Source organism: Mobula birostris, chromosome 4 (genome assembly GCF_030028105.1).
Source record: "Mobula birostris isolate sMobBir1 chromosome 4, sMobBir1.hap1, whole genome shotgun sequence".
Lineage (NCBI taxonomy): Eukaryota > Metazoa > Chordata > Chondrichthyes > Myliobatiformes > Myliobatidae > Mobula > Mobula birostris.
The window spans coordinates 160,053,331-160,072,618 of NC_092373.1; the positions used below are offsets into that span (position 1 = coordinate 160,053,331).

Below are 19,288 nucleotides of genomic sequence, written 5' to 3' on the forward strand. Positions count from 1 at the left end.
GATGTTTAGAGCCGAGACCCTTCGTCAGGACTAACTGAAAGAAGAGATAGTAAGAGATTTGAAAGTGGGAGGGGGAGGGAAGTATGGGCAAGGAGTATAGTGAGATGGACAGAGGGAGAAAAAATATAATAATAATAAATAAATAACGGATGGGGTACAAGGGGGAGGTGGGACATTAACAGAAGTTAGAGAAGTCAATGTTCATGCCATCAGGTTGGAGGCTACTCTGTACTCAGCAGCATTCATCTCACCATCAATCCCGACAAGATATAGAATCACTGCTGCTGAAAGGCATCCGCACTTCATGATGATACCTGCAGCATACTTTACAGAAGGGATAGTGTTAACCTGGCTGAAGTGCACTATTACACTCACACGGCGTGTGTTGAGGCCAGTAAGTTCCATTTTAGTCTCATTGACCACAAGACCTTCTTCCATGTCTTTAGAGCATCTTTTGAGAGATGCTTTGCAAAGCCTTTATGGGCAAAGATGTGCTTTTTTTTTTTTTTTTAAAGCCAGGGCCTCTTCCTTGCCACTGTTTGTGCATGGCCTTAGAGATGGTGGAGCCATGAACTTCATCTCCATTTACAGCCACCACCTTCTGCAGCTTGCTCAGAGTGACTGTTGGCATCACAGTAGTCCCTCTCACAAGTGTGATTCTTCTCTGGTGACTAAGTTCAGAAGGGCAGCCTAACCTAGGCAACGTGGCAGTGGTTTCATATTTTTACCCCCACTTTTTCACGATGGACTACACTGAGATCGAGGTATGCTCAAGTGTCTGAGAGAGTCGTGCACGCTTCTCCAGATTTGTGCTTCTCTTATCATTTCCCTGACTTGTCTTGAATGCACTTTTGCCTTCATTTTGGTTTGGTCTGCTGAAAATCTACAATACTGTTGGACCTTACAGAGGTAGGTATTTAATTCTTATGAATTCATTGACAAACAGTTGATTCTCCAAATTTGTACATCAACAAATTGGGTTAGTTGGTAAGGTAATCTGATAATAAAATTACTTTGAACTTTACTGGTGAGCTTTTCAGTATGGAATGACAGTAACACTATATAATATATATTTCTATCACATCAAAATCCTTAAACAGTAATGAAGCACACAGGTAAAGTGAGGGTCTCATTTAACCAATAATCAGACTTACTTTGGGTGCTTTTGGTTCACTGACACGAAGAGCCTCTCTGAAATATGCATCAACTGCATAGTTTGCTTTTCGTTCTCGTTTCGGGGGTTCAATCCATTCAGTTAGAGCCATCTGTGGATAAAACAATGTTTTGCTAAAATGTTTTATATACTACACTGAATTTAAAAGTAAAAGCACAGACAAGACAAAACAAAACTCACCTTCTGTTTCTCCCTGTAGTCTTCACCTTCAAAGTTGTACACACTGACCTCAGATTCCATGGTAAAGTTTCTGAGGGAACTTTCACCCATATTTGCAAGCTTTTCTGACAGTTCAGCTGTCTGTAGTTAATAAAGCAAAAAGATGAGCTGTTTTCATAGCAAGTTGTAAATAAACACACCACCAGATGGAGTTCTCTAGTTCCCAGAGATGGCTGCGGGGTGGGTCCTCCACACAGAAAGACACCAAGGTTTAATATAAAAGCTATTGCACTGGAGAACATTTTTTTCTTCCCCCATATACTAGTGTTTCCTCGTAGCACTGGATCATATCCACCATATGATTTTGTGACATTTAAAATATTTAAGGATTCAAGATGTTCTATTTATGGGGTGAGGGCACTCTCCAACAACACTAAGAATATGTTGCCCATTCCCAACCGCCCTTGAAGTGAGCCTTTTTTGGAGAAGGTGTCATAGATAACAATGCAATCCTCCCTAATAAAGAATACTAAGAAATAAACTATATCTACATTTTAATTTGCCAGCTGTTTAAATTGCCCAGGAGTCTGGATTACTTGCCTAGTTACAAAATCACTTAGCTTTACAATGAATTATGCAATATGGTTAAGTGGTATCATTTTCAGGTAACTTTCAGACAGTAATTAAGCTTGCTCTGTTAGTACATTTTACAAAAAAAAAAACAAGCAGGACGATCAGCAATACAGTACATAAAACAATTTCCCGTTGTCTACATTCTTCAGCATTGGCTTGCAGTTTAAAACACTTAATAACCAGAATAGCAATGAGTCAATTGAAATAAAAATATAATACAACAGGGGTGACTGAATTACCAGTTGCTATCAAAACAACCTACTTCTTCATGAGTTAAATTCAAGCTGTGTTTCTTCATTCCAAAGGTTTACACCGAAAATAATGCCTTCATCAATGACTTGGCATGATTGGCAAATGAGGCCAAGTTAAATTAAGAGATCTACACCAGTGGTCCCAAACCACCGGGCTGCAAAGCACGTGCTACCGGGCCACGAGGAAACAATATGAAACAATATGAGTCGGCTGCACCTTTCCTCATTCCCTGTCACGCACTTTTGAACTTGAACATAGGGTTACCAACTGTCCCGTATTAGCCGGGCCATCCTGTATATTGGGCTAAATTCGTTTGTCCCATACGGGACCGCCCTTGTCCCGTATTATCCCCGGTAAGGTACAGCGTTCCTATGAAACCGTTCGTAAGCTGAAGTGGCGTAAAGCGAAGAAGCAATTACCATTAATTTATATGGGAAAAACTTTTGAGCGTTCCCAGAACCGAAAATTAACCTACCAAATAACACATAAAACCTAAAGTAACACTAACATATAGTAAAAGCAGGAATGATATGATAAATACACAGCCTATATAAAGTAGAAATAATGTATGTACAGTGTAGTTTCACTTAACAGAATCGGGAAGATTAAGCCAAAACTGATTTGTAGAAAAAAAATCAGCATGTACACGCATGTGCACACAGGTGCCCGCACAAGGCTTCATGGTCACGGTAGTCTTTCTTCCCGTATTTGACTGCTACCTTTGTCTCTTATTTGGGAGTGAGAAAGTTGGCAACCCTGCTTGAACACCACCACCCCTCCCCTACCCTGGTTGGCCGGTCCACAAGAATATTGTCAATATTAAACTGGTCCGCGGTGCAAAAAAGGTCGGGGACCCCTGATCAACACCATTAATAATCTGAATACACAGTTTTCAGTAATTTATGCGAATGTAGATTAAATGACAGTTACTGAGATATTGAGCCAAGTCAAACTATTGTGGGAAGACTAAATAAAAGTTATTAAGAGCAACAGATTTAGATTAGCAATACATGGGGAGGGGGCACTCATATGTTGATTTTACCTTCCTTTCACCCCTTTCCAATATAGCATCAACATCTTCATCTGTAATGTCACTCTCTTTGGAAGCAAACACATGGGTAGCACCGTGACGAATCATCTGAAGCATCTCATCTTTTCCCAGCTTATTTAGATTCTGATCAACCAGCCTTCCTGAAAGAATAATTACTTAATTAATTTATAAAAGTGAAAGTGAGTGCATGAGGCCACTGTGTACAAGAATAAATTTAACAGGCAAAGGAGTGGAAGAGAAAATGTGATCACTGAGGCACAGCAGTGGAAAGCATATATTAATTGGTTATTGGCACACTAATCTGTGGCCGTACAGAGGGTCTATTTGCATTTATACAACTATAAATTATAAATATACAATTTCAATCTATTTAGAACAGTTTAGTAAAATACAGGATTTCAGAATATTATAACAATTCATGATAAAAATTCATTGGGAATCAGAGAAACTAACTCTTCAAATTGATAATCTACTGTCATAAATAGGAATAGTATGATATGCCATTTGATGCATGAGTGATTCCCATCAGGAAAACAAAGGATCCAAGTCACACTCTTCCTAGCACGAGAAATAAAGCCACAGCAGATGGAAAGGCAGAAATTATAACAAGTTTTCTTTTGATCAGATTTCTGGAACTTGTACCTCTTAAACCTTCAGGGATTTCTTTCTAGCTCCCCCGTCCAAATATAAGCAAACACCAACCTTGCTGAATTACAATAGAGTCCAATCTAAGTTTCATCTCAGCACGCTCCACAATTCTTTCTTCTACTGTGTTGTCTGTTATAAATCTGAATACTTTGACACATTTTGTTTGACCAATTCTGTGGGCTCGATCCTTAAAAAGAATTGCAGGAAAGTTATCTTCAAATAACATTACCATATATTCCAGAGGAGTTTTAAAGTACAAATTACAGTAACTTCTGTTAAAAAAAAAAATCCCTCAACTCCAAAAAGAGTTTTTAAACACAGGCAATAAGTAATATAACTTCCAACTATGTGTTCTTCAGTAAACTGGTGAAATTGTGAAAGAATAAAAGATTATTTGTATACTCCCAGCTAAAATCAAGAGCTGCTGCATTGAAATGGGGAGTGGCGTGGGAGTTTGAAAAAAAAATCCAAACAACTCATATTTACTGCATTTGTTCCCTTTCAGAACAGTTTCTTACAGTTGCTGTTACAACAGAAAGTATCCTGATTTCAAGATTTCAAACCATCAACCAGAAATGTGAACTATTTCACTTTACAGTGATGCCGTCCAATTGCTTATTATTTCTAGAAGCCACTGAATGCTCCATTTTCTGTACAGGAACACCAGAAACTTCACAAGCCCATGTCTAGAAAATAGTCTATGCTTTTATTCCTCTAACCAAAGTGGTTGACCATACACTCCCCCTTACACCGTATTCCATCTGCCATTTTGTTCATTCTCACAAACTGTCCAAGTCCATCTGCAAACTCCCTGCTTCCTCAACACTTCCTGCCCCTCCACCAACCTTTGTATGGTCTGCAAGCATGGCCACAAAGCCATTGAATTCAGCATCCAAATCGTTAGTATATAACATGAAAAGAAGCTGTCCCCATACTGACCCACGCGGAACACTATTAGTCACTGACAGCAACCGGAATAGGTCCTCTTTATTCCGTCTCTTTTTTCTTTGTCTCCTGCCAGTCACCCCGTCTTCTATTCATGCTAATATCTTTCCTGTAATACCATGGACTCATCTTGTTAAGCAGCCTCATGTGCAGCAGCTTGTTAAAGGCCTTCTGAGAATCCAAGTAAACAATATCCACTGACTCTCCTATGTCTATCCTGTCATGTTATTTCTGCAAAGAATTCCAACAGATTTGTCAGGCAATAATTCCCTTCAAGGAAACCATGGAGACTTTGGCCTGCTTTATCATGCGCTTCAAGTATCCTTTAACCTCATCCTTAATAATGGACTCCAACACCTTCCCAACTACCGAAGTCAGGCTAACTGGTGTATAATTTCATTTTTTCCACCTCCCTCCCTCAAAGAGTGGAGGGACGTTTGCAATTTTCCGGTCCTCCAGAACAATTCCAGAATAATTCCAGAATCCAGTGATTCTTTTTTTTAAATATAGTTTTTATTGAGTTTTCAAAAAGAATACATGAAAAGATAATATCTACCCTCCCCCCCCCATATAAAGTCCTACCTGAAAAAAAAAGAAGAGCCACCTGGGTATTGGAAGGTTTCCATATGCTCCAAAATAAATTTGGTATACTTATTCGTTACTTTCCCCAAGGGACCAAGATCTTTATCGGAGCACTTAAATATGCCACCCTATCTTTTGTAAATAAGGGCGCCAAATATTCAAAAACGTTACATATTTATCTCTTAAATTATAAGTAATTTTTTCGAGTGGAATAGAACTAGCCATTTCATTATTCCAACGATCCATACTTAAATACGAATCAGATTTCCAAGTAACTGCTATAGTCTTCTTAGCTACTGCCAATGCAATTTTTATAAATTCTTTCTGATATTTATTCAATTTAAGTTTCAGCTTTATCCCTTCAATATCACCTAATAGAAATAATACAGGGTTATGTGGAAGTTGAGTTCCAGTAATTTGTTCCAATAAGACTCTTAAATTTATCCAAAAGGGTTGAATTTTAAAACAAGACCAAGTAGAATGTAAGAAAGTACCAATTTCTTGATTACACCGAAAGCATTTATCGGATAGATTTGAATTTAATCTATTTATTCAAATAACACTTTCTTTTGTTACCTTCAATTAAGGGCTTACTTAAAAGGTAAGCTGGGTCAAACAATGTTTTTGCCAAAACCTAATGAAATTGAAACTTTAATTCAAAAAGGGAAAATTAAAAAATTTATTTCTTGTATGTATAATTTGATTCAAAAACAGACAATTAAACAAGGAATCCATAAGTCAAAACAAAAATGGGAAACAGATCTGTATATTAATATTGATGAAACAAATTGGTCAAGACGTTGTCTTGACAGTATGACAAATACAATAAATGTTCGACTTAGATTAGTACAGAATCCAGTGATTCTTGAAAGATCATTACTAATGCCACAATCTCTGAGGCATAGTCCATCTCATCTACCTTCAGACCTTTCAGCTTCTCAAGCGCCATCTCCTTAGTGATAGCAACTAAACTCACTTTTACTCCCAACACTCTCAAATTTCTGGCATACTGCTAATGTCTTCCACAGTGAGGACTGATGCAAAATACTTCATTAATAAGTTCGTCCACCATTTCTTTGTCCTCCATCACTACCTCTCCAGCATCATTTTCCAGTGGTCCGATATCTACTCTTGCTGCTCTTTTACTCTTTATATATCTGAAAAACTTTTGGCATCCTACTTTATATTATTAGCTAGCTTACCCAACATTTCATCTTTTCTCTCTTTATGACTTTTCTAGTTGCCCTCTGTAAGTTTTTACAAACTTCCCACTGATTTGGCTAAACAAAACTAGCTTAGATGGGAATCTAAGTCAGCATAGAGCAGTGGGCCAAAAGTCGCATTTCTGTGTTGTATAACTATGAAGGATTCTAAAAACTTTAAAGGAGTTCAACCTTTATCTCATTATCATACTCAGAAGATAAAACTTAATCTTCTGAGTATGATAAGAAGATTATCCAGATCATACACTAAAGTTATGGCATTGCTCAAAATTCCAAAAAAGGAATTTTAAACACTTAATAATCCAACCTTGTAGGAAGAGTGAAATATCTGTATGCTTCTAATTAACTAATAGAATTCATTGACCTTATACTCATGGGTTATGGAACAATTTCCCCCCGAAAATCCACTCTTTAATAACTTACCATGGCCTGCAGGTCAACCTGTGGGTTCCAGTCAGAGTCATATAGGATTACAACATCTGCTGTAGCAAGATTTATACCGAGACCCCCAGCACGGGTGCTCAACATGAAGATAAATTTAGTACTTCCAGGAGTATTGAATGCACTAATAGAATCCTGAAGGGATGAGAGATAAAAAAAAATCAAGCAAGAGAACTACACAGCAGAATGTGGCATAATTGTTACAACTTACTTGAAATTTGTCCTCGTAAAAGTACAAAAAGGTAGTAATTGCAAGTTACATGTTCATGGGTCCTTGTTCGAAATACAAACATCAATTCTGTAAATGAAATCTTAAGTTCCACCAGCTTTTATAACAAGGTTCATAATTACAACATTGATATAATGAGTCTTGTTATAAAATGTTGTTGGGCTAAACTGCTGTTTTGGATATACTTCAGGTATATCCTGTCCATCCAAGGCAGAAGTTAGGCAAGTGTTAGCTTTGCTTAAAATGCTGGTTATTTATAATGCAAGTGCTAAAGCTATCCCCCGACAAACGTGCCGAGGTTCCAACATATAGATAATAGAGCTTTAGATAATTTAAGATGGGAACTTTACAAAAACAAACATCAAACTTTGGAAGGTGCAAGACCAAAAATATACCTGTCTCTCAACATGTGGAGTCTGCCCATCCAGTCTGCAGTACTCATAGTTTCTCCACATACAATAATCTTCTAAAATATCCAGCACTCTAGTCATTTGGCTGAAAATCAACACCCGCGAGCCTATAAAAATGAGGATTGCACATCAGAAAATCTAATGAAAAACTTTACATGGATTATGACATGGTTCAAAATTCATATTGATTGAAAGATAGAACAAATAAATTTCTTCACTCATGCTAAAGACAGAACTTCTAAAAATTATTTTGTTGCAAGCTAATTAAAAAATGTCGAGTATAAATTAGCCCAATCCAATTAACTCACTGCATATACATCTCGTAGTATTTGAACTGACTGTGAATTTGTTTTTAAAACAACAAAAATACATCCAAATGTGTGGATTAAGAGAAAACTGAAAGATTTTAACTTGTGGATTTATTTTTGCCCTTAACATAATTTCAGCAATAGGGATAGAGTACAAATTAAGAAATGTTTGCAATCAAACACATTTAATCATTCTACTCTTACATTTCTATTCTTCCTTCCCCCAACCTGTTAACAATCATCCGAAGAACATTCAATACTGATCCAACTGCCTTTTGGATTTAGACCAGAGAATGGATGGGCTACTACCTTGCAAAACTTATTCTCTGTTTCTAAATCAGTCTGCTCCTTTGGGAGTTGAAAGGTTTAATGGCTTAAAGTTTTAACTTTGCTTGAAAATTCAGAATATCCACCTGCATCACTCAATGTTCATTATCCAAATAAATATTACGTGGCACTCACACTACTTTTAATGTTGGTTTCATCTTTAATCTTGACTCCTGCATTCACAAGCCTAGCTTTCATACTCAAAATCTTAAAACACTTCTCTAAATACTTTCCATTACATATGTGTTCCTTGAGGTAGGATATCATGCCTGATTATCGGCCATGTCATTAATTTAAACCAAGCCCTTGAAAACCATGTTAACTGTAACCCAACGAACTAAAGAAAAACAATTTCCAAGCATTGTACTTTAGATACTTTCAAAGTAGAATAAGTAAGCATTACCCAAGTATTTGTTAACCTTGTCTTGCAGATTTTCTGTGCCAAACATTCTGGTCATCTTCCTTTACCGGTTCCAAATCTTTCCACCTAACAACAACTAACTATACTCCTTGCCCATCCTCTGGGCTTCCCCCTCCCCCCTTTCTTTCTCCCCAGGCCTCTTATCCTATGATCCTCTCATATTCTTTTTGCCAATCAACTTTCCAGCTCTTGGCTCCATCCCTCCCCCTCCTGTCTTCTCTTATCATTTTGGATCTCCCCCTCCCACTTTCAAATCTTTCACTCTCTCTTCCTTCAGTTAGTCCTGACGAAGGGCCTCGGCCCGAAACGTCGACTGTACCTCTTCCTAGAGATGCTGCCTGGCCTGCTGTGTTCACCAGCAACTTTTATGTGTGTTGCTTGAAATTCCAGCATCTGCAGATTTCCTCGTGTTTGCAAACTAATTTTTGGTCTTGTAATGTGCTGCAGGCGTTATGCTTTGGAAGCCTAGTAAAGCTGACCATTCACATTTACATGATCAGGGATTTTGGGGGGGGGGGTGGTTGGTGAAGTCCCATATTTGTAGGCATCTTTTGGATAAATGGGCTAGGCTACTATTTAATTTTTCACCAACTTCCTTGTTTCAGGGAATATAAAATTATTTGAGCACTTGAGAATCATACTTCATAGAGAATCTGCCTCTTACAAAGCAGCACTCTAATGTTCCACTAAAAAAGCAACCTCCAAAGAAACATGTCAGTATTTTTCAGTGCTAATCAAGTCTAAACAATAAAATCTAACCTGCTATTCCAGCACTTCTCACATAATAGAAAACTTTCAACTAGTTTCTTGCATTATGGCCCATTTTATTTTGCATCTGTCTTATACCTAAGAATATTGGAACCATTGTATCCCCCATTTCTCCTTTACATTTATAGTATTTATGAAAATTTATGAATACAGGAGTAAAATTCTCCTGCAACCATTTTAAAACATATCCTATAGGACTAGAAGATACTGCATTTTATATAAAAGGTCAATAATATAATAAACAGGGTCAAACAGAGTCTCAGCCAACCTTGCTCCTTCACTCTTGGCAGCAGCTTGTCCAATACCACCATCTTTCCACTGTTAACCACGAGGTGCGTATCAGTAGTATAAGGTGGGCCAGGCTCAGCTCCATCAAATAGATAGGGATGGTTGCAACACTTGCGTAGCTGCATCAGTATGTTCAACAAACGCATTTTGTCCATTTTCCCTGAGGAATTAAGGATGTCAATATCCTTCATTAAAATCTTGGTGTACCTGCAAGAAATATTACAGTTAACTCAAATTTAGAGAAGTGATTTGTTTTCCATATCTCTTTAGGAGAATATTCAATACGTTAAAATTGTTTGAGAATGCAACTAGGACAAAGACTAGAATCCCATCTTGGCCCTCAGATCTATATCCAGTGATCAGTATGCATAATGCACAAAAGATCTCCCCTCTTTGACAGGAAGTACATTCTACAAAGTGGTAGAAAAGTGAGACAGCCAGGATGTGTGTTACTGCATCTAGATAGACAGTGGCATGCAAAAGTTTGGGCACCCCATGAGATCTGAGCTCAGATAACTTTTACCAAGGTTTCAGACCTTAATTAGCTTGTTAGGACTATGGCTTGTTCACAGTTATAGCTAGGAAAGGCCAGGTGATGCAAGAGCAGCTGTCTAGCACTTGAAAATTAAAATAAATGATGCCCACAAAGCAGGAGAAGGCAATAAGATAGCAAAGCATTTTCAGATAGCCGTCTCCTCAGTTTGTAATGTAATTAAGAAATGGCAGTTAACAGGAACGGTGGAGGTCAAGTTGAGGCCTGGAAGACCAAGAAAACTTTCCAGAGAACTGCTCGTAGGATTGCTAGAAAGGCAAATCAAAACCCCCATTTGACTCCAAGCGACCTTCAGAAAGACTTAGCAGACTCTGGAGTGGTGGTGCACTGTTCCACTGTGCAGCAACACCTGCACAAATATGACCTTCATGGAAGAATCATCAGAAGAAAACCTTTCTTGCGTCCTCACCACAAAATGCAGCGTCAGAAGTTTGCAAAGGAACATCTAAACAAGCCTGATGCATTTTGGAAACAAGTCCTGAGGACTGATGAAGTTGAAATCGAACTTTTTGGCCGCAATGAGCAAAGGTATGTTTGGAGAAAAAAGGGTGCAGAATTTCATGAAAAGAACACCTCTCCAACTGTTAAGCACGGGGGTAGATCGATCATGCTTTGGGCTTGTGTTGCAGCCAGTGGCATGGGGAACATTTACTGGTAGAGGGAAGAATGAATTCAATTAAATACCAGCAAATTCTGGAAGCAAACATCACACCGTCTGTAATAAAAAAAAGCTGAAGATGAAAAGAGGATGGCTTCTACAACAGGATAATGATCCTAAACACACCTCAAAATCCACAATGGACTACCTCGAGGCGCAAGCTGAAGGTTTTGCCATGGCCCTCAGACACTGACATCATTGAAGATCTGTGGATAGACCTCAAAATAGCAGTGCATGCAAGACGGCCCAAGAATCTCATAGAATTAGAAGCCTTTTGCTAGGAAGAATGGGCAAAAATCCCCCAAAGAATTGAAAGACACTTTGCTGGCTACAGAAAGCATTTACAAACTATGATACTTGCCAAAGGGGGTAGTACTGACCATGCAGGGTGCCCAAACTTTTGCTTTGGGCCCTTTTTTTCCTTTTTTTGTTATTTTGAAACCGTAAAAAATAGAAATAAAAAAATAATCTTGCTTAAAATATTAAAGAGATGTGTCATCTTTAACTTTATGCCTTTTGGAAATCAGGTCATCTTTTACTCGCTTAGCTATTCACAGTAACAGAAATCTTGACCAGGAGTGCCCAAACTTTTGCAAGGCACTGTAATTCCGAAGAAAGCACCAAGTAATACATACTCAAAAAAAAAAGTGTAATAATCATTCTGGGACAAACATCTATTGCATCAAAAGTAGTTGTCTGGCTCAAATCAACATACACAAAATGCTAGAGAAACTCAGCAGGTCAGGCAGATCTACAAAAATGAACAAACAATTGACGTTTTGGGTCGAGACCCTTCTGCAAGACTGTAAACGAAGGGGGAAGACAACAAAATAAAAAGGTGGGGTTAGAAGGAGGATGTCTGGAAGGTGATAGGTGAAGCAAGGTGGATGGGAAAGGTAAAGGGCTGGAGAGGAGCGTGTACCATAAGAGAAAGGGAAGGAAGAGGGGCGCAGCAGGAGGTGATAGGCAGGTGAGAAAAGGGGCCAGAGTGGGGAATAGAAAGGGGGGGGGGGGAGAGAGAGAAGACGACTTTTTATCCTGGAAGGAGTAATCGATATTCATGCACATGGGTTAGTAGGTTAATTGATTGCATTGGTGTAGTTCAGTGCCGTGGGCTTGATGGGCCAGAAGGAACCGTCACTGTGCTGCGTCTTCAAATTTGAGATATTTAAGGGGGATCAGAGGTGGAGATGTGCAGTGGAGAGTATACTGCCTGGTTGCATCACAGCCTGGCATGGAAACACCAATGCCCTTGACAGAAGATCCTGCAAAATGTAGTGGATACAACCCAGTCCATCAAGGGTAAAGCCCCCCTCCCCAACATCTATCCAGACCATTGTCACAGGAATGCAAAGGACCTAATACCAAGGCTGTGCTCTCTTCTTGTTGCTGCCACCAGAAAAGCAGTACAGCAGCTTCAGGACCCACACACACAGAATCAGGAGTTCATCGGGTTCTTGAATCAAAGGGTAACTTCACTCGCCCCATCAATGAATTGTTCCCACAACCTATGGACTCACTTTCAAATGATTGTTCATCTCCTGCTCTCAACATTTATTGCCTGCTTGCTTGATTTATTTATTCTCTTTTGTACTCACGCAGGTTGTTGTACTCTACACATTGGTTGTTTGCCCGTCATGTTGGCTACTGTCTCTCATTGATTCTACTGCTTCTCTTGGAATTACTGTATATGCCCTCAAGAAAACAAATCCCAGGGTTGCATATGGTGACCTATATGTACTTGGATTAAAAAAAATTACTTTGAACTTTGAAGCTAAGCTCAGTACATGTAACTTTAGGAAGAAGGTTGCTGGGGCTCAGACAAGAGGCCACAGCTGAGGCACTGGATGACTCATGGACAGCAAATGTAGTACTTTTATTCAGTATGAGCAGCAGGAATAAGCTCACTAATTATAAGCAAGCAAAAGGATGATTGTTTATTCATTTCATAGATGCTGCCTGACCTGCTGAGTTCCTTCAGCATTTTGTGTGTTTAACATCAGTGGTTATAATGTTTGCTGTCGTAATTCTAAGTGACAGGATTAATTTATATGTGGGACATTAGATAATGATCAAGGAAAGTCAGCAGGATTTTATTATGGGTGGGGGAGGGAGTCCTGTCTGACCAACTTGATTAAAATTTTCAAAGATGTAATGAAATGTATTTTTAAGGGTAATGTGGTTGAAGTAGCATATTTGGACTTCAACAAGGGCTTTGACAAGGTCCCAGAGAGCAGCCTCATCCAAAAAGTGAAGAGCTCTTGGGATTAGGGGCAAATTGGATGACAAGATGGCTTGGTAATGGGAAGAAGTGGTATATCGTAGAAGGCTGTTTTGAGATTGGAGGCTTGAGACTAGTGATGTATGCAGGGATTGGCTTTGAATCCTCACTGTTTATTATATGCACAAGTGAATCAATGTGAGTGTTAAGTCTGGTCAGTAAATTTGCATGTGGTATGAAAATGATCTTCATAATAGGACCACCTTAGGTTTTATGACAATACTGATGAATTATAAATATGAGCAGAACAAGATAAAATTTAATCCCAATGAGTGTGAAGCGATAGTTTTGGCAGAACTATTTAGCTACAATATACACAATGAATGATAGGATCCAAGACAATATTGGGGAAGAGGATTATTGGTGTACAAACCCAAGGTTCTGCAAGGTTCTTCATAGATTAAGTGAAGAAGAAAAAAAAGATTCTTTCCTCCTTTAGCACTGACATGAAAACAAGGGCAGGAAAGTTACAACTATACAAAATATCAGTTACGCCACAGCTGTAGTAGTGTGTGCAGTTCTGGTTGTCACACTTTACTATAGGGTGAATACAACCATCCTGGAGAACACAGAGGAGATTCACCAAGATGCTGTGTTTCAGTTATGAAGGAGAGAATGGGGAGATTGGGTGTATTTTCCTTTGAGTGGAGCAGGCTGAAAGGGGATCAGTATAGAAAATGTGAGGAACATGAAGTAGTGGTGAGAAACATTTTCTCCCACAAACGAAACCAGGCAGCACAGTTTAATAAAAATCAAGAATCAGAACCAAGCTTACTATCACCATCATATGTCATGAAACTCAGAATCAGAATCAGGTTTATCACCGGCATGTGACGTGAAATTTGTTAACCTTTTGTTATGTGGCAGCAGTACACTGTAATACATACTAATAATAATCAAAATAAGACAATAAAAGTTAAAGGAAAGAGGTTTAGAGGATATTGAAGGAAAAATGTTACATTCCCACACTCCCACCAGCAGCAGAGTGTGGTTAGAATCTGGAATGGTCTGTCTGAGGTGGTAACAAAGGCAGAAAACCTTATATTTGCACAGTATGTAAATGAGTACTTAAATCGCAAAGGAAAAGAAGGTAGCGGGCAGAATATTAGAAATTAGAATGCGTGCAGATGAGCATTGTGGGCCAAGTTGTCTGTTTCTGCCTTGTTATGACTATGATTAAAGCAAAATAAACAGTGCAAAATTATACCACGCTTCATTATGCAATATGTCATCACTTGCAGGTTGTATACTCACCATTCCCGTTGCATTTTGCTGAGGCCTACATACATTTTGACTTCTTTTTTTGGTGGTAGACTCTTTTCTACCTCAGCCTTAATACGTCGGAGAAGGAAGGGTCGCAATACCTAATTCAGGTTAGAATACATGCTCTTTACACACTGATGGTGCCCATGGAGGCAAGTAAAAGAAAGCAATTACAAATGCTATATATAAACATTAGAAAAGTGGCTTAAAATATATTTTACCATACCAAGGATTCAAGTACTTCTGTAAATATAAGCTAAGAATACAGTTAAATGGACACACCCATATACGCAGCCAAATTCAGGTCAAAAATATTTCATGTTAGATGCAATCTATTCTTTTGCAAGATCACAGCCTCTAAAGCAGAGCAAGTTCACAATGGCGCCCATAGACAATGCAAACTACTTGGAATTAATTTGAGTGCATTAATTAGAATTATACATTTGTGAGAATTTATGAACGTCCTTCAACAGAACAAACCCAGACCCCCAGCCTAGTTTTTATATTGTTAAGTAGAGCAAAGAAAATCCTCAGTGTCTTTCTTCATTCTTCAAAAAAACTTGATAAATACATCATGAAAAGAAATATTAAATGTTACAAAAATTCTGGTCAGAGGCAGAATTAAAGAGAGAATTCAGAGCATGGTTGAAAAGGTACAGCGATGAGCAAACAAAAGAAATGGAGTGGAGATCTCAGGAGATTAAATAAGGGACCAATATAACTAGAGGACAAGTTGCAAATATTGTTTCCCAACCAGGATTAAAAGTAGTCTTGAATTTGGTAAAGGTGAGATTCACAGTTTATTACACTGGTGCAAAGTGGTTGGAAAAAGAACGTTAGAACATAATTGAGGAAACAATGGCACTTTATAGATAGTAAGAGGTGGACTTCATGAGTCAACAGAATGTTAGTCCAGTATCAAGGTGGACAGAAAGGATATAGACATCAGACTGTGACCTGAGTCAGGAATAAGATTTTATAGTGTGAACAAATTTAGCCCCACTTCAGCAAGTGAAAAAAAAAATGAGAAAAAAAAGTTAAAGAAAAAACAAACAAAATATCCATTTAGTTTTTCACCCCATAATACCAAACAAGTGTTTTGAAATTTGAAACTCAGAAATTTCCGTCCTCCATAATTAACAACAGTTTCACCAGAAGTGTGGCAGTGCCCAAGCACTACTTAGTATCTAATTCAAAATTAGAATTCAAGACAACCCATGGACACACCTGATAGGCCATATTGCTGACACTGGGGAGCAGCGGCCAAAAGGACAAAAATACATATTGGAGATCTACATATTATCTCTGGAATTATTAGTTACAGGTGGTAAATTACTGGCACACATATCTAAGATGGCAATAGTATGCAGTGCTGTTCTTGATTCTTTAAACTTCACTCATAATTTAAAAAAAATTATATTAACTGCCAAATGAAGCAATAAATGATATTTTACACCCAGCAGCAGTGAGATGTTTTCACAGGAAACGTCTCACGCTGGCAGGGTGCCACATAGACGAATGTGAGGATAACTGACAAGTTAACCTTCCAAAAATTCTTTCTGTGACAACAGATGGTGCAGGCAACACAACTGGTAAAGAGGCAGGTTTTGGCAAACTATTTGCTAAAAATTTTGAGCATCTACTGATAAGACTTTCATTCTATAGTACACAAGGAGGTTTTGTGCAAAAGATGGCCTTAAGAAAGTAACAAAAATTATAACCAAACTATCTAATTTTATTTCTAGGTGTGTTTCAAAACAACTTTTAGTTTGCAAAGCAAGGTGAATTTGATGCACACAGCTACTCATGTACTTGTCTTTAAATGATTTGTTGAGTGCTTAGATGAATTTTTTTGATTTTTGATGAATGAAAAATGTACTTAACGAGAATTATATGACATTGTGTGGATTTGTAGATATCTCCTCACATTTGAACACCAAATTACAGGGATCTGGCAAAGTACTGATGTTATGCTTGATAATATAAAAGCCTTTGAAAACAAACTGGATGTATTTAAACGTGAAGCCAAAAATGGCAGTTTTTAAATATTTCCCAAACCTAAATAAACACATGACAGGTATTCAAATTCCTGAAATGACAGACATCCAGAGCTTTCCAATGCAATTTTTCAGCATCACTGTTTCAACTATTGAACAATTTTCTTTAAAAATAAATGAAATTCCAATCATTAAAAGAAACCGCAAAATTCATAAAGCAGACAGTAGAATAAAATTGGACAAACTAAATTTCAAAATGTTGAAGTGGATTGATTTCAATAATTTTTAATACAACTGATTGATTTACAAAGAAGCTTAATTTGGAGACACAATTTGTTGATTTATAAAAGCTGAAACTAGAAAGTAATGAAGGGGATCTGTCAGTAACTGAATCAAACTATAAAAGTCCCAACAATGAGATTCTGAAACTCGGGATTCCATTCTTCAAACTATTAACTACCTTACATTTGCTTTCCTCACCACAGATTCAATGTGCAATTAACCTTCAGAAATTCCTACACGAGGACTCCCAAATCCCTTTGTACCTCGATTTTTAAATTTTCTCCCCGTCAGAAAATAGTCTATGAATTTACCAAAGTGCTTGACCATACACTTCTGGAGACTATATTCCAACTGCCACCTTTTTGCCCATTCTCCTAATCTGTCCTTCTGCAGCCTCTCTGCTTCCTCAACACTACTTGCCTCTCCATCCATCTTCATACCGTCTGCAAGCTTGGCCACAAAGCCATCAATTTCATCATCCAAATCGTTGACATACAACGCAAGAAGCATTCCAAACATAGACCCCTGTGGAATACCACTAGTCACCAGTAGCCAATCCAAAAAGCTTCCTTTATTCCCATTCTTTGCCTCCTGCCATTCAGTCAATGCTCTATCCATGCTAACATCTTTCCTGTAATACCCTAATCTTGATTAGCAACTTCATGTGTGGCAACTTGTCTGAAAATCCAAATATACAACATCAACCGATTCTCCTTTGACCATCCTGCTTGTTATTTCTTCAAAGAATTCCAACAGATTTGTCAAGCAAGATTTTTCCTTAAGGAAACCATGCTGACAATGGCCTATTTTGTCATGTGCCTCCAAATTTCCGGAAACTACATCCCTAACAATCAACTGCAACATCGTCACAACTACTGAGATCAGACTAACTGGACTATTATTTCCTCTCTTTTGCCTCTCTCCCTTCTTGAAGAGTGGAGTGATATTTCCAATTTTCTAGTCCTCCAGAACCATGACAGAATCTATTGATTCTTGAAAATCATTACCAATATCTCTGCAATCTCTTCAGCTACCTCTTTTAGAACCCTGGGTGAAGTCCATCAGGACCATCTACCTTTAGACCTTCAGATTTTCCAAGCATCATCTCCCTAGTAATACCCCTGACACTCTTGAACTTCCAGCATACTATTAATGTCTTCCACCATGAAGGCCGTTGCAAAATACTTATTCAGTTCATCTGCCATTTCCTTGTCCCCCATTACTATCTTGCAAGCGACATTTTCCAGCAGACCAATATCTACTCACATCTCTCTTTTACTCTTTATATATCAGAAAAAAACTTTTGGTGTCATATTTGATAGTACTGGCTAGCTTATCTTATTTCATCTTTTCCCCCTTAAGTTTTTTTATAAAGTAGCCTTCTGCTGCTTTTAAACATTTCCCAATCCTTTAACTTCCCACTCATTTTTGCTCTATTATATGCCCTCTCTTTTGCTTTTATGTTGGCTTTGACTTCCCTTGGAAGCTACGGTTTCCTCATCCTCCCTGTAGAATACTTCCTCTTCTGTGGGATGCACCTATCTTATGCCTTCCGAATTTCTCCCAGAAACTCCAGCCATTGCTGCTCTGCTGTTATCCCTGCTAGTGTCCCCTTCAAATCAACTTTGGCCAGTTCCTTTCTCATGCCTCTGTATTTCCCTTTACTCCACTGTCATTCATCTGATTTTAGCTTAGCTTCTCTCTCAAGTTGCAAGGTGAATTCTATCATATTATGATCACTGTTTCCTATGGGTACCTTTACCTTAAGCTTCCAAATCATATCTGGTTCATTAGGCAACACCCAATTCACAATTGCTGATCCCCTATTGGACTCAACTACAAGCTGCTCCAAAAAGCCATCTTGGAGGCATTTCATAAATTCACTCTCTTAGGATCCAGTATCAACTTGATATTCCCAATCTATCTGCATATTGAAACCCTGCATGATTAATGTAACATCCTGGCTACTGCTCAGGAGCTGGTAAATAACTCTCAACAGGGTCTTCTTCCCTTACAGCGCCTTAACTCTACCCATGAAGATTCTACATCTTCCAGTCCTATGCCACATCTTTCTAAAGATTTGATTTCATTTTTGTAAGAGCCACTACTCCTCTGCCTGTCTGCCTTTTCAATAGGTTGTGTATCCTTGGATATTAAGCTCCTAACTACAATTGTCTTTCAGCCATGACTCCGTGATACCCACTTCACACCAGCCAATCTCTAACTGCGTTACAAGGTCATCAACTCTATTTTGTACACTGCGTGCATTCAAATATAACACCTTCAGTCCGTTATGTGTCACCCTTTTCAATTTTGTCCTCCTTTTATACTGCAACCCATCCTACTGACCGCAATTTTGCCATATCATTTTTCTGTCCTTTCCAACAGTCTCACT

The 19,288-nt window shown here is 38.3% G+C and overlaps 1 protein-coding gene across 2 annotated transcripts in view; it reads right to left on the reverse strand.

Annotated features, from left to right (window-relative positions):
• Positions 1-19,288, reverse strand: part of LOC140196699 (SWI/SNF-related matrix-associated actin-dependent regulator of chromatin subfamily A member 5) — a 53,293-nt gene that overhangs the window by 7,877 nt on the left and 26,128 nt on the right. For both annotated transcript variants that reach the window (XM_072256337.1, XM_072256336.1), the window contains exons 10-17: positions 14,606-14,715; positions 9,840-10,066; positions 7,733-7,854; positions 7,091-7,243; positions 3,972-4,104; positions 3,261-3,409; positions 1,355-1,474; positions 1,155-1,265 (exon numbers count right to left, since the gene is read on the reverse strand). In XM_072256337.1, coding sequence (XP_072112438.1) covers positions 1,155-1,265; positions 1,355-1,474; positions 3,261-3,409; positions 3,972-4,104; positions 7,091-7,243; positions 7,733-7,854; positions 9,840-10,066; positions 14,606-14,715 — 1,125 coding nt within the window. The remainder of the gene's footprint in view (positions 1-1,154; positions 1,266-1,354; positions 1,475-3,260; positions 3,410-3,971; positions 4,105-7,090; positions 7,244-7,732; positions 7,855-9,839; positions 10,067-14,605; positions 14,716-19,288) is intronic.